The 15,021-nt window shown below is 43.0% G+C and overlaps 1 protein-coding gene across 1 annotated transcript in view; it reads left to right on the top strand.

The window, feature by feature from the left end:
* The window catches only part of LOC109300451 (rho GTPase-activating protein 20-like), a 69,505-nt gene that overhangs the window by 33,005 nt on the left and 21,479 nt on the right, over positions 1-15,021 (top strand). The window contains exon 2 of the mRNA XM_019521086.1: positions 11,387-11,469. Coding sequence (XP_019376631.1) covers positions 11,387-11,469 — 83 coding nt within the window. The remainder of the gene's footprint in view (positions 1-11,386; positions 11,470-15,021) is intronic.

The following is a 15,021-nucleotide window of genomic DNA, read 5'->3' as shown; positions in this document are numbered from 1 at the left end:
TACAGATATATAAATTCCTGTCCACAGTACCTGCGAGCTATCTCAGAGAAGAAAGTGTCACCATTACCTATTCATTAATGAGCACTGTTTCATGCAGCACATGAATTCTCATGCAGACCTGAATGGAAAAGGGATTTCTCAGCTTGGCACCACACTAAAACTTGGGGACAAAAATTTGCTTCAAGTCAAACTGAAATAGAAATGTTCTGAAGCTTTCAGTGAAAAGAAATAAAAATAAAGAATGTCATTTTGGACCTTGCAACGTTCCTTTAATCCAGCTTGATTTTAGTTCACACCTGGATTATTTAAATCTTTAAATACCTTCCCCACCTCCCTTCTTTTTTCAATTTATTTTATTTTTAAGTGAAAAATGCCACCTAAGGATAATGTCTAAGAGTTTCATTTAAATAGAGATTGAAATAAACATTCTGGCCTTCCTGAAATGACATGTTTTGTTCAAATGTAGTACTGAAAGTGAAAGCATCGGGCTGGAGGGAGATTACTGGTGGAGTTCCTCAAGGATCTGTCTTGGGACTGATCTTGCTTAATATTGACCTTGGCATGGAGAGCAGGAGTGCGCTGATGAAATCCACGGATGACACAAAGTTGAGAGGCATCCTCAAGTAGAGGAGAATAAGGATATCAAACAGAAAAACCAGATGACCTTGAGAAATGGAGCAATAAAAATAAGATGAAGTTCAACAGTACAGATCCCAAGGTCTGGCACTTAAGGAACAATAACAGAAGCTTCTGGTCTAAGCTGGGGCGAGGGGGCACGGTTCATCAGTTGCAAACTTCTGGAGAGGAGGAGGAAGTAGGTATGCTCTTGAACACAGGATGACTAAGAGTCATCAGTGGGATGCCACCATGGAGAAGGATGAGTATGACGCCAGGATATATCAGGATAGGTATTTCCAGTAAAGAAGGAAGTATCAGTGCCACTGTACACAGCACTGGTGTTACCTTATCTGGGGTCCTTGGTACAATTCTGGTCACCCATGTTCAAGAAAGATGAACTCAGATATGGAACAGATGCAAAAAAGTCTACTAGGATGGTGATGGAGAGCTCCATATGAGAGGAGACTAGCAGTGCATTGCTGATGTAGTCTAATAAAACACGGACTGAGAGGTGAATATGACAGGTTTATCAATATATTGTTAGGGTAAAGTAGCGTGGAGAAGAGTTATTCAAATGAAAGGACAATGTTGTCACAAGAACAAATGGGCATAAACTGGCCATGAACAAATTTAGGCTGGAAATCAGAAGGCTCTATACCTTGCCATTACAGCACTGAGGCTACATGACCCCAACAGGCAATGTATTAATAGAGGCACAGACCTGTTGAGGTAGTTTGCATTTTGTCTGCTATAACCTTAAGCTCTACTCCCTACAGTCACTTCATAGTATCTGATGAAGTGAGCTGTTGCTTACAAAAGCTTACACATCTCCATTAGTCAGTCCATAAAATGCAAGTATACCCTGCTTTTTGCCAGTCCTTATAATATCAAGTGTAGAGTTGATTAGAAATTTTCCGAAGGAACAGTCTACCATCAGAAAATACTGATTTACCAAAAGCAAAACATTTCACAGCAGCATGTTGCTTTTGAGGAATCTTCCAGCAGAACACAGGCCTAGTTCTGATGCAACTTTGCCTATCAGGCTGGTTTTGAAACTTGCCCGCCAAATAGATTTCCATGGGCAAAGAGCCTGTTTTCTGCCAACTTACCCACTCAGCTCCTTGACAGCTCGCTAGTCTTCACTGCTTTGGGGTAGCCATGCCATGCATCTTTCCTGAGAGCTAGGAACCCCACAACTTCCAAGGGTTCCCCTCTTTGCACAGGCTGCCCTTTGGCCAGGAATGCCAGGGTTTCCACGTTCCCAGCCAGCTCGCTCCCTGGCCTGTCTGACTCCCAAAGCCTTGCAATCCAGCTGCCTCAAGTCAGGCATCCTGAGGAGCTGGCTGGATCAGGAGCCTGGTGACCCTAGAGCAGCATTCCTAAGGACTACCTCTGCACCATGCACCTTGGAAGGCAGCGCAACTGCTGAGCGAAGTGGATAGACTGGTTAGTTTGACAATCAACCTGACCACTTCCTCTCAACCCTGTGGCTCAGTGGCGGGCAGTGTGAAACTGTTAAGAAGCCTGCCGGTTTCAGCCACGTACAATTTGCACAATCACCTTTCAAACCTCCCTTTCAAAACAAAAATCAAGAATCTGAATGAAGCCGAAATGTCAGCCGTGCCCACAAAGCTGATGTTCCAAGGAGCTTTGACCAGCTCCTCTCTAGTGAGAAGAAAAATCTACCCTGTATGAAGCAGGTGTATATTTTTTCTTCTCCATCCCACGTTAATGGTCTGGATAATAACACTCAAGCACAGAGGTCAGCAAGGGAAAAAAAAACCCTGCTTACGCTGGCCAGCTGAATTGATATTGTAGGCCATACATGGGTTTGGAATGAGGGATATTAGACTCGCAACTTTCATGAGTGCCAAGAAATACACAGCTAAAATTGGCAGCCCTGGGATGAGTAATACACAAACACAGTCCAGGGTGTTGCAAGTGTTCAAGTACTTTCAAAGTATGTTGAGTAAACTCAAATATGTTCCCATGGCAACAAAACAGAGGGGAGATCATGCTGTGTCCCTTTGACAGCTCACAAATTCAAGAGCCTGGTTAATATGAACTGTGTTAACTTCAGTCAAAAATATTTGTGCAACACAACATCAGATGGTTGAGCAGAGTGATTCCCCTCCTCATTTTAATGTACCGATAGAGCGGCAGTCCATGGATATCATGATGGCCAGCGGGAATGTAGTCCAGAAACACCAGCCTTTATCACTTGAGCTAAAAGAGGATCTCAGCAGTGTGGGCTACGATATGTTGGTTAGCAATTCTGATCCTGTCCCACAGAAGGCAACGGCAAGCATATGCTTGAGCCAGTTTGGCATGATATTTAATTCTCCTCTTGGTACAAGCGTGTTCTATAACCAAACTGTGGCTGCAAATGTAAGTAATGCATAGATAAGATGTCAGCAGATATCATTCAAAGCTATGCTACATCACCCCTGCGTGTGGCATGGTCAATAGCATTTCTTATTGGCTGCTGTAAATGGCTTCTTGTGCGTATCTCTGAACATCTGTAATGCTCCACACAAAAACTCAGTGTTTTACCATTAACTACTTAAAGTATCATCACACCTATGGGAGATAGATACAGTCACTGCTCTCTGTTACAAGAGTGAAGAAAAGTGGTCACTTAGCAGCAGAGCCAGATTAAGAATCCAGGAGCCCTGCAGTTTGGTGAGCTGTTGGTTCACAGTGACATCCCAAAATAATATCAGTTAGAACTAAGTTCAGAAGAATCATTAGGATGCAATAAAACTGACCAGTTAGTTAACCAAAATGTTGTTGAGGTGGTCCATAAAAGTACGATTAACTTCCTTTGATTGGGCTGGTTTATAATTTACATGTGACAAATCCAGATCTTCATTTCAGTAGGAAGACAGGGGCCCCAAGGCACCATTGGAGAGGCATTTTCAACCCTGCTGTAGGCAGAGAGTACTGGAAATCTGACACCACTCGTCCAGAGAGATGCAAAAAAGCTTTGGATTATTTCAAAAAGAGCCTCTTGAACTAGAAACAGTGCCAAACCAAGATGCTGGCACTTTGACTGCTCACTTAATTCTTAACTTAATTTGGAACACAGTGAAGTAAGAGTAACTTTCCAGGGAGGAACCAGCCCATGTGTGCAACTAGGAACTTGGAACAACCAAAATGTAGACAGCCTCCTGAAGAGTCCACTGTAGGATTTACATGAGAGCTAGCGTACAGTGGGGCAGGATACCACAGGAATGTTACATCAGTTCTCTGTAGCAGACATGTAACTGAACATTGTGTGTTGAACAAGGCTGCTAGTCCTGTACCTTGAAACTGAGGTTTCATGTGTTACTAACTTAGAACAAGGAGAGCACTTTCATGTGTGCTGCATAATATCCTTGTCCAGTCCGTGGTGTGTGTACCACGAGATATAAGGAACTCAAGTCACATAGTAATGTTCCTAGAAAATACAGTGCTCACGGAAAACTGGAGTGCAACAGAAATCTGGAGCTAGCTGTTCTAAATCTTGAAACGGCATCGAAATAATCTCCTGAGGTGAGTGAGCAAAGTTGTTTAATGCCCCCCATCAGGTCTTGCAAAAGGATGTGTAGTAAATTGTGACCACTACAGCAACTCAGAAAACTTTAAGGATTTTTCATGGGAAATAATTACTTAAAATTTTTAAGGGAAGATATTTGATCATTTCTCCTAAGATAGGGATTCCAGTTACCTAGAACCCATTTCTCGTCCTAACAGGGTGTGTGATTCATGACATTAAAATGACATCATATTACTCAACACTGTACCATTTTCTTCCACTTCAGTTCTCACTTGCTATTACTGGCTGCTCTAAAAACACTGAAGATAGATAAAAAATCACCAAAGGTTTCTTTATCTGGTCATATTTTTTGTTAATTATAATAATTATAACCATTATACTTGTTTCAGCACAGGCATAAAGTGCTGTGTGGTGTAACAAGCTCCAAAAACATATTGGGGTTCAATATAAGTTTCATGCACAGTAGTTCTTCACTGGAAGAATGACTAAGGAATTATGAGACTCATTTCCATGTCCAGCAATCTCTTGAGAATTGCATCAGCAAAGCTGGTTTTCCCTTATCAACCAAAGTTGGTCAAAACGTGGCCCTAGGTATGGCATGAGGCATCTTAAAATGGGGTACACTTCCAGCCAGGAAGGAGAGGAAAAGCTGAATAGCTGTAAGTCTATATTCTATTGCTGCTGAACATAACCATGAAGTAATTTCTTGCCATCAGCCTAACAAGATGAGAGTCAAAGCAAATATATTTTCAATTCTGTCAATTAGGTCAGTGCCAGTGATGCTATCTTATTGCAAGGTTTGTTAACCAGTGACAAAATAATTTCTAATTCAGCAGTGGGCTGGCAAAGGTAATGACTATTTTCTACTTTATCTGGAGCCAGCCCTGAATCTCAAGCCCATTTCTGCCCTTTATTTAGGCCTGACACATATTAGCAAACTCAGGGTAGTGGAAGAATAATGATTGTATTTGGAACCAGTACATGATGACATGTCAATACCGCCTGTGGTCCAGTCTAGGAAGTAGTGCTCTCTGCAAATCCATTGGTGGCATCTGATGAGGCTGTCGCCTGTGAAAGCTGATGCTTCTCTGAACATGCTAGTCTCTAAGATGCCACTCTGCCATACCTTCTGCCTGATTTCAGAATAGCACAGCTAACTGCCTCTTTCTTTCCTTTTCTGGGACGTAGCCTGAGGAGTAGCCATACTCTGCTTCACTGCAGTGCTCCCTAGCTCAGTTTGGAAGAGGTATGGCCATGCCTTGAGAAGCATAACTTGCCCTCTGCTAGCCTTAGTGCCTAAGATTACATCTGAGCAGTGCATACAGATGAGGCCTCCACAGTTGTTGCTGGAAATGATGTCATGGGTTGCCCAACACACACTTTCTGTTAAGCCAATACTAATCTAATGCTTCTGTGAGTGCTGTGCTTTCATCATTCAGATAAGATGAGAACCGTCCGCGATTATCAAACAAACGACAGCACTTCTCAGAAGAGTCCCAGCCATGCTTCAGTTTGCATAGTTACACTCAGACTCTTTGCTATTTTAATTGGGGTAATGTGCCCTTCTGTGCTACTTCTCCCGTGTAGTGTTGTTCCATTTTCCTAGCTAGCTGCCATATTCTACCGGAGAAGAGACGTCACTTTGGTGCCTGGCAAAATACTCTTCATAAAGCAGTTTGCAATATGCTTTGGGATCCATTAGGATGAAAGGTCATCTATACATAGGAGACATTGTTAGAACACATTTGGAGGTGAGGCAAAAATAAGTCCCTATAGGCCAAAGCATTTGGCTATGCACATCAGATTTCTTCAGCTAGTGACATTTCTGATTGGAGATTGCTTGGCTTTTTACATCAAACTGTTATACCGGCTCCCTGTTTTCCTTCCCTAAGATGTTGCATTACTGCTGCTTTACTGTATCATATTTTGTAAGAACATTTTATCCCAGTAGGGCACCTCTGAAAGCCAGATGTTCTCTCTCAGTATGGGCTTTTCTTCTTTTTTTAAACAAACATTTTTGAACTGATGTTATTTTTATTCAGTTCCCTCTGTGAAACTCTTTAAGGCAGACATAGATCTTTGTTTGGCAGTCACATCAGGAGGGAGGAGGAATTGCTCTTTCTCTCTGTCTCTCTCTCTCTATATATATATGTGTGTGTGCATATATGTATATATGCATGTATATGCATGTGTGTGTGCATGGGTGTGTACACATACAGAGAGAAAGAGCAAGAGAAAAAAAGATAGAAACTGTATTAAAAAAACATTAAAGCTGCAAAAAAAAGCACTCTGAAGTTAAGCTATGACACAATTAAGGTGCTCTGTGCAACCTTCATTTTCCATTTGTATATTAGTGATACAACCTGTAGATTCCTGATTACATACTTTTTTCACAGGACCACTTGTGTCATTCAGTCAGCAGCATAGGCCTGCTCTAGGGATGTCTGAGGACAGTATGGTGAAGGAGGACCTCTTGCACTCTTGTTGCAGAAGTTGGACAGAACAAGACATGGTACTATAAGAAGGTGGTTAAGGTAGTTAGTTAACTGCTGCCTTGGAGAACTTTGCTCCAGAGCTCCTGCTAGTCACTTAAAAGCACATAATTGGTCACTAATTGGGTGCCTCATTTTTAGGGTGTATGACTTGAGTCACTGAGTATTCACAGATGCAACACATGTGAGTGGAAACAGTACTTTGAAAAGAAAAATACTGTGAAAGGTTTGGTACTCAGGAGAAAATGGGATCCTAGGCAGTTCAAAGGAAGCACTGAAAATTAACAGATTTTTTTTTTTACTTTAAACTTTCTATATCTCAGTTTTCCAACTGTAAACTGGAGATAATACCATCTCCCTCCTTCTCAGGGTGTGATGAAGATTACTCCATTTACATCTGTAAGTTATTCAGCTGCTTTATTGATAAGCAACCTAGAAAAGCTTGTAGGGAAATAATAGTTCTGTATTTAGTGAATAATGTATAGTACATAAGGCTGGGGCCTACACATGGTGATAAAGCTAAAAAGTATTAGACACTGTCCATTCTGTGCACTGAATGAAACAGGTCATTCCACTAAAAAGGCATGCGATTATCTCATTAAAGACTGTATTACAATACATACAGCCAAAGGCAACCTAAGGTTCCACAGGCAATCTTAATTCTGGCATTTTCTAACTTTTGAGTGTTTGCTTCTGCAGCCTTAATAATCTTTTTGTGCATGGTAATATGCGCATACATGCACACATATATACGCACGTGCACATATACAAACACACACAATTACAACTTTCTCTCCCATTAAGGGGGAAAAGGGGAGAAAAACTGTAAAATCACATTTGATTAGGCTGTACTGTGGACCTGTTTAACTCAATAAGAAACTCAGGTACTATGGTGATAAGTACCGCTTGGATCAGTGGTGCCCAAGCTTTTGGCCCCATAGGCCAGATGAGTGGCATGAGGCTAGTCCACGGGCTGGATCGAGCCCCACATGCCAGGATCAAACCCCACAAACCCAGATTGGACCCTGGGGCACAGTGCTGTTCCTACCCACTAGGATTGGGCTCTGGGGCTTGGTGCCATCCCCTGGGCAGCCCTGCACACCAGAATCAGGCACAGTCTAGCGCACTGGGCCTAGGTCTAGCCAGAAGTCCGGAAATTTGGCAGCAGAGGAGTGGTACCACTGCTGACCCACTGCCAAATCTCCAAAGTAACGAGGAGCTGGGTGACCTGGTGCCAGAGACCAAATATGGCTCGTATGCCAAGTGTTGAGCACCCCAGTTTACATCCACCAGACATGTCTCCTTGTACACCTGGAAAAAATGTGTTTGGTCTCTATGTGAGGGGATGCCTATACCCTGAAGCATCCTAAGGCTATACAAGCTCAAGGAAGGCTCTAAAGGCAGCAGCACTGTTGTGCTTGAGGGAGATAGTACAGTGGTCTCACATGTGACTGTGTTTAAGTTGCTCAGTCTTTGGAACAAGTATCTGATCTTCCTGTATAACTGAGAGATGTCTAGCACACCGCTGCCTATGTATAAATAAATATGTATTATTATTTTTTACTGTATAAAATTAAGAGGATAGTAACATACTTTCCTGTGCAGTCTTGGAGACAGCATGAAAAACCAGAATCTTGATATGTTGAAAAAGTGCTATTCCTGATAACTGTTATCCTGGAGTTACCTCATGGGAAAATGTCCTGTGAACTGTTTGGATGAATCAGAGCTGCATATAGACACAGCTCCTATCTCTCTCTCTCTCTCTCTCTGGTCTCAAGGGTCTCTGACCACCTTAACTAGAGCCTTCCATTTCCCCCTGTCTTGCACAAGCCCCGTCTACCTTGTTGCGTCTTTGCCTATCCCTTCCAGATCAGTTTGTATGTTATCTTTCCATCCTTGCCTTGGTCGCCCCCAAGGTCTAATACCCTCCCCCTTAATGTCCAAAATCTGCTTCTCATGCCTTCTCTCTGCAGTTCTTGCCCTGCCCATTTCATTCTCTGTGCTCTTATCTTGCTCACGGCATCAGGTATTTTGTAAAAGTCCACAAGCTCTTTATTACATGTTCTCATCTATTCTGTTTTCTTGTATTGCACCAGATACATTTCCCTACCACATTGTTTTCAAACACTTGTAGCCTTTTTCCATTTTCCTTTGTCAATGTCCAGGATTCACACCATATAAAAGGACAAGTTAAACAATTGTACTATAAAGCTGGATTTTAAGGTTTCTTGAGATTTTTCCTTGATGCCATTATTTTATCCAGGATCCCCGGGCAAATTTTAGTACTATAAATTCTTGCCTTAATTTCTTCCGTTATTTAACTGTCCCCATTGATTATGGTTCCTAAATATTTAAATTTCTCTACCTTTTCCACGTTGTCGTTCCCTATCCTTATTTTCTAGGGCTGTGGGAAACAGCACTGTTTCATGTCAACTTCCATTTTGCCATTTTGATGGGACAGTGTTTCGTTTCAAGTTTCATTTCATTTTGAAGCACTGTCCCATTTCGTTTTGTTGAAACTGTTTCTCTGTTTTGACATTTTGCCCATAGGCTATAACAGGGAAGCACAAAACTGCCTATAACATTGTCATTTCTTTCCTGATTTGGATGGAAACAGCAGAGATGGTAGCACCTTCTCAGGGCATGAAGCCTGCCAAGTTTCAAGGAGAGACGTGCAGGTGTTTCTGGGAAACTGCACCTCAAGCTGCTGACAAGCAAAACTCATGTCATGTATGTGTGTGAAAGCACGGGGGGGCGTGAAAACTGCAGCCATGGTAGTCCCTGTTGAGGCCATGAAGCCTGACGGGTTTCAAGGAGAGAGGTACAGGGGTTTCTAGAAAACTGCACCTCAAGCTGCTGACAAGCAAAACTCGTGACGTGTGACGTGTGTGTGTGTTAAGGCGCATCCTCACTGGCTCTGGGACCTCTACATGACACGGTAGTGTGCCCCAATGAGGTCTCCTCCTTCCCTACAGCCTCAGTCCAGTCCACCACTTTAAATGACAACAAGTAATAACTTAGTAAGCAGCACAGTAGCACCAGCAGTGTCTCAGGCAGCCAAAGTGTCACTGTCAATATGAGAGCAGTCCTTCCCCCCTCTTCCCCGTCCCTCTCCTTACTTTCTGTTTCCCTGCACGCAAGCCCAGCTTCAATTTCAAAACCTGAAACATTTCGAAACTTTCAAAAAGTTTTTACTGCCCTCATTTCATTTTGAGGCTGTTTCGAAGCCCTTCATTTCATTTCGATTTCGCTGCTTCGAGCTCAAAACAGGTCAAAACAGCGTGGAAACAAAACAGCCAGCGAAATTTTGCACAAGCCTATTATCTTCCTCTGATCCTGAGATTTATTTCTGGATGTGATCGTGCATTTAATTTTGCTGATATTGATAACAAGCCCAGCTTCTTTGTCATTTGACTCTATGACCTTTGTATTCTTTTGTACCCTTTCCATTTCCTCTCCTGCTAGGAACAAACTGTCTGCATACGCAAATACTTAGGGCTGTCAAAAAGAACTTCCTATATAGATGAGCCAGAGGTTCTTTTTCCTGGTGACTGCATAGTAAATCATTCAATCCCTTTCCTGCAGTCAATTCAATACTTTTTACATCTTGGGTTATATATAAATGATATGCACACAATCATGGAAAATACAGTAACTCTATAGAAATTCAGCATATAGATCCCCCAAAGGGAAGGGTTGATACCAGTTGGCTGGTCAGGGCTGGAAAACTCCACCGAAGAGCTTGTGAAAGTCCTCACTGGCTAATCAAAACTTGTTTTCCTTTTGAGGAATCCTGTGTGTTGACCGAACAGTGCAGATGTCCCAAGCTCTACAATACTCTTATGTGCTTTCAGCTTTCGGGTATTTGAATACCAAACACAGGCAGATGCTGTAAATACTGAAGCTGAACTGTTTAGCCAGATCTGCAACTCTTCCTCACAGGGAGTAGCTCAGCTAATTCCATGATTTGTTCCCAAGGGTCGTAAATCTGGCATCTTTCTCCAGCACAACATTTATTTTGAAAAATAAAAGAAGACTTGTGACCTACACACCAATGTATTTACTTGGAAGCCTTCCCACTATAACTGACAAGGATAGTCATTACAGCCGCATCATTTGTGGGGCAGGCAGAAATCTTAAGGTTCAACCAGTTAGAAATGATGGGCGTTCTGATGCTACACAACCTTGAGAGTGGTTAATAACAGGCTCTATTAATCATAGAAATTAGCACTAGTGAAAACCTATTAGGTAATCTCATCCATTACTCCAGCCAATAAAAGATTGCTCCCTCCAGTGCTATATACTCTCCATGGTTTTGTCCAGTCCAGGTTTAAATGGGGTTTCCATCACTTTCCTTAGCAGACTATTCCACTGTCTGCTAGACATGACTGTTAGGAAGGTTTTCCTGAACTTCAGCCTAAATTTTCCTCTGGTTGATTTCATCCATTACTCCTACAATTCACTTTGATTTTTAGCTGTGAAAACTGGCAATATTTCCAGTTAGGAAAATTTCGAGTCTCTTGGGTGTATGTGAGAGCTGTTGAGTATTTTAATATCAAGCAAAAGAAAGTGAAACGCTTCTGGAAACACATCTGGCTTTCTAAGTCTAGGTTCCATGAGTGGCCAGATAAAAGAAAAAGTGATATAAAAAGAAGGATGCGGCATACAAGGATGCAATGGTAACCTGAATGCAGAGATGGCACTGACAATACTAACTGGATGTACCTTTTTCCCATAGAAGATGAAACCCATAGTCCAAAGAAGACGCTCTACCCCATCTGCTATTACCAAAGCTCTCAGCAAGTCCAAACACCATTCCAGGTAAGGATATTCTGACACCCCGAGAAGTCATTTAGCCCCTGTCTGCAACTAAAAAATAAAATAAAATAAGTGCTCTAATCCATGCTCTAATTCAATGGCCAGACCCAGGGGCCATCTGTATCTGGACCAATTTCCCATCTGGAAAGTCTCCCACTTCTTACTGGAGAATGCTTTAAAAGTGCTAGGCTGAAAACATGAAGTGCCAGATTGTGATCTCAGTTATGCTGATGTAAATCCAGAATAATGCCATTGACCATGATGCAATTACTCCAGGTTGATATAAACATAACTGAGTCTGGACCTTATTATATGAAAAAAGAGCCAAAGTGAAGGTGGACTTTGTGTGCCCATAGCCAAGCCACACGTAGGATGGATACTTGGTTAGTCATAGCAGCCTGGCAGTTTTCTGTCTGGAAGCCAACTAATAGATTGCCAGTGAGAATAGGACATAGTGTTCCACACAGCATATGGGGACTTCAAAGAAAAAGGTATCTAGAGGTGGACAAGGTTACTTGAGTGTTTTGAACCCAGGAGGCAGCACGTCTGTGAATTTAATGGCCAGCAGAGTCAGAAAGAGCAGAGATGGGACAATGTGCCTCTAGTTCAGGTCTGTGTTCTCAAATGAGCAATGGAGCTTCCACCTTGGCCTGGCACCTTGCCTTGGCTTTCTTTTATTCCTATATTCTTGATCTGCCGATTAACTCCAAAACCTGAAATGAGGGACAATTCCAGAAAGCCCCAAATCCCCTGTGTAATGCCTCTTCTGTAGATAAAAAGCTAGGGCCATGTATAGATGAAACGAGGGGCATGTGTGCACAACACTTGAAAGCAGGTTAAATGCTTTTGCACCACTTTAATGATGTTGGTGTTTGCACGCATCGGTGGCATATTGCAGAGTAATTCCATCCACTGTAGCCAATTTGGCAGTGTAATGTGCTTTAAATGACTTGGGGAGTTTTAGTTTGCTGCCCCTATAGCCACAGAGCAAAGCACCAGGCTCCCTGCAGCTCTGCAGGAAGCCAATGCAGGCAGCCTGGCAAGGCAGGCTCCGCCCAAGAAACATGGCAAGCGTGATCTTTTTTTTTCCCTGGAGCCTGCCTGAGCTGTGCAGGGCCCAGTGCTTCCCTCCATGGCTGCAGTGCCCCCCGGGACCACCCAAGCTGGGTGCCTGCGGGCGGGTACCACCTGGGGGGGAACTGCTGCTGCTGTGGAGGGAAGCACCAGGACCACGCTGCCCACTGGCAGCTCACCCTCCCCTCCCCACCACCGGAAAGGCAGATAAGTTTGGGTGTGTGCATGACACAGGGGTTTAAAGGGCCCTAAATTGAAGCAGTGTTTTTAAAAACCCACCGCTTCAGTTTAGGGCCCTCGTTTCATCTACACACACCCCAAAACCTTTACCTCCTGCACTGCCAGCCCAATCCACCCCCAGCATTTAAGAGGCAAACCCTGCTTTCTCCTCTTCAGCAGTAGAGGGCACTGGCTGCAGGAAAACCCATGGCAAGAGCTATGGAAATGAGCTTCATGGGAGCTCTCTTCATTAAGCCTTGTCTGTGTGGAAGAGTTAATGTGCAGGTACTTCTGCCATTTCAGCTCTGCCTCCCTTCCTTCCTCTGCACACCCCATATATGTTGACTCCTCAGATACGAAGTTGGGAGAGAAAACTCCCCTAAAAGAAATAGGACTTTTTTTTTCCTTTGGTTTTTTTCACAAAACTAGAAAAGGACCAGAATTCCAGCCCCTCATTTTACTTGTTTTGCCCAGCTCTAAAGGACACAAGCCCTCCGTCTCTCATAAGCTTCTCTGTGAAATTCCAGCTGGGCAGTCAATGAATGTTTAGCTGATGGATTCACTGCTGTTTAGTCTGCCATGTAACCAGCAATGGCATGAGAAGCAGAAATAGAGATGCCCTAAGAAATGTAGAACTGATGTAACGGAAAAGGGAGACAGAAAAAAAAAAACCTTGGAAATACAAGCTGCCCAGAGCAGACTTTTCTTGAAGGACTCCTCTGTCCTCAGTGATTGGTGCCAGTGATGTGCAGTCCTTGCTGAAAAACATCACTGGTAAGTGTCAGAATAGAGCTTTGTGTTAAAAAGAAGCTTTTCAGGGCGCTCAGCCTGCTATTCCTGAAGTCGACCATGGGCTGGCTCAGGTGAGAGCAGTCAGGTTCCAAGCGGGGCTTTAACTGCTGCAGTTAAAAATGCAGCGGGGTTAATTCTGAAGACACTTAATCAAATGCAGAAAATGGAAAGAGAATCAAAACTGCACCTGAGTAGGGGATGCAGGGTTTCTTATTCAGTTACCCCAAGAAAGGCATGGGGATGAGCAATGAAACAGAAACATTAGCTTTTTAAATTAACGTGTTCCTGGTGGGAGCTTGTAAATTGACTGCCTCAAAGGGAAAAAAAACAACTGTTTTCAGAGCATTCTCAATACAAACAGGGGTCACGAGTTCTCTGTATCATTATACAAAGGCTTATCACTGCTCAGTCCTTTCTAAAGGTCGGTAGGAATTCAGTCAAGGTGGCTTGTTCCCTGCCTACGCCAGCTGCTAATGGGATGGTTGGTTTCGAAATATGGATGTTTTCCCACTAGGAACCAGACTGACTCCGCAAGACTTATTTCACTTATCAGATGGTAGCAGCATTTATTTACTATTGCCCCGGGGCCATGTGTTGACTGGTTACTTCAATGGAGACAAAAAAAAAAAAACCCTTCTCTTGTCAGCAATCTCTGGAGCCATCCAGTACTTCATGGATTTCTTCAGATGGAAAGCACAAGGAGTTCCAGACTAAAGAGTCAAATATGAGTGCACTGGCCCTCCAAATCTTTTGCTGAAATATCAAGTGCTATATGCAAGCCAAGCCTCACATCCCTTTGATGGGAGCTTAATCAACTTAGAATCCAGCCACTCCATCTCCACTCTGCACAGCGTAACAATTAGACAACAGATAAAGGAGTGTCATGCTCTTTCCCTGCTCTGCCCTGATAACATCCTCATAAATAGCATTGCGGCAGTGATTTGTTAAGTTAAAATAAATATTTTAAATACAAGATAAAAACTTAAGTGATTTACATTTGGGATCCAGCAGTTCTTCCCAAGGGCAGCAGTTTCATTTCAGCCTTTATTTAACTGCCTGGGAGTAAGTCCTGCTTTTGTGAGGCATTCATGCAGGAACCAATGTTTCAGGGTAGCTTAAAATAAAGCACAGAGATCTTTTCATTCTGCTATCTCCTGGCTAAGTGAGAAACTCTCTTCCCCCTCCCTTCCCTGCCCCCTTCCCCCCCCCATCTTGAACTCACTCAATAAAAAAGAAACAAATTCTTGACTTTATTTGGCTGGAGAGTCTCCTTGCAAGGGAGGGGGACACTCTAAACAGTTCTCATGATGCATTGCTGTGGAGGGAGCTGGGAAAATGCTTAGGCCATCAGAGCATTGGTGAATTTTTTTGCTCCCCTTCTGTTGTGTTTACAAAACCTTGTAACTTCTCTGCCGTTAGGAAATTCACTGCTGAGTTTGCTTGATGTGACTGCTCCCAGCTTCCATTGAC

Source organism: Gavialis gangeticus, unplaced genomic scaffold, assembly GCF_001723915.1.
Source record: "Gavialis gangeticus isolate Ggan-Ray unplaced genomic scaffold, GavGan_comp1, whole genome shotgun sequence".
In the NCBI taxonomy this organism is placed as follows: Eukaryota; Metazoa; Chordata; order Crocodylia; family Gavialidae; genus Gavialis; species Gavialis gangeticus.
Note: the sequence above shows the minus strand (reverse complement) of the source record. Positions and strands in the feature narration are given on the sequence as shown.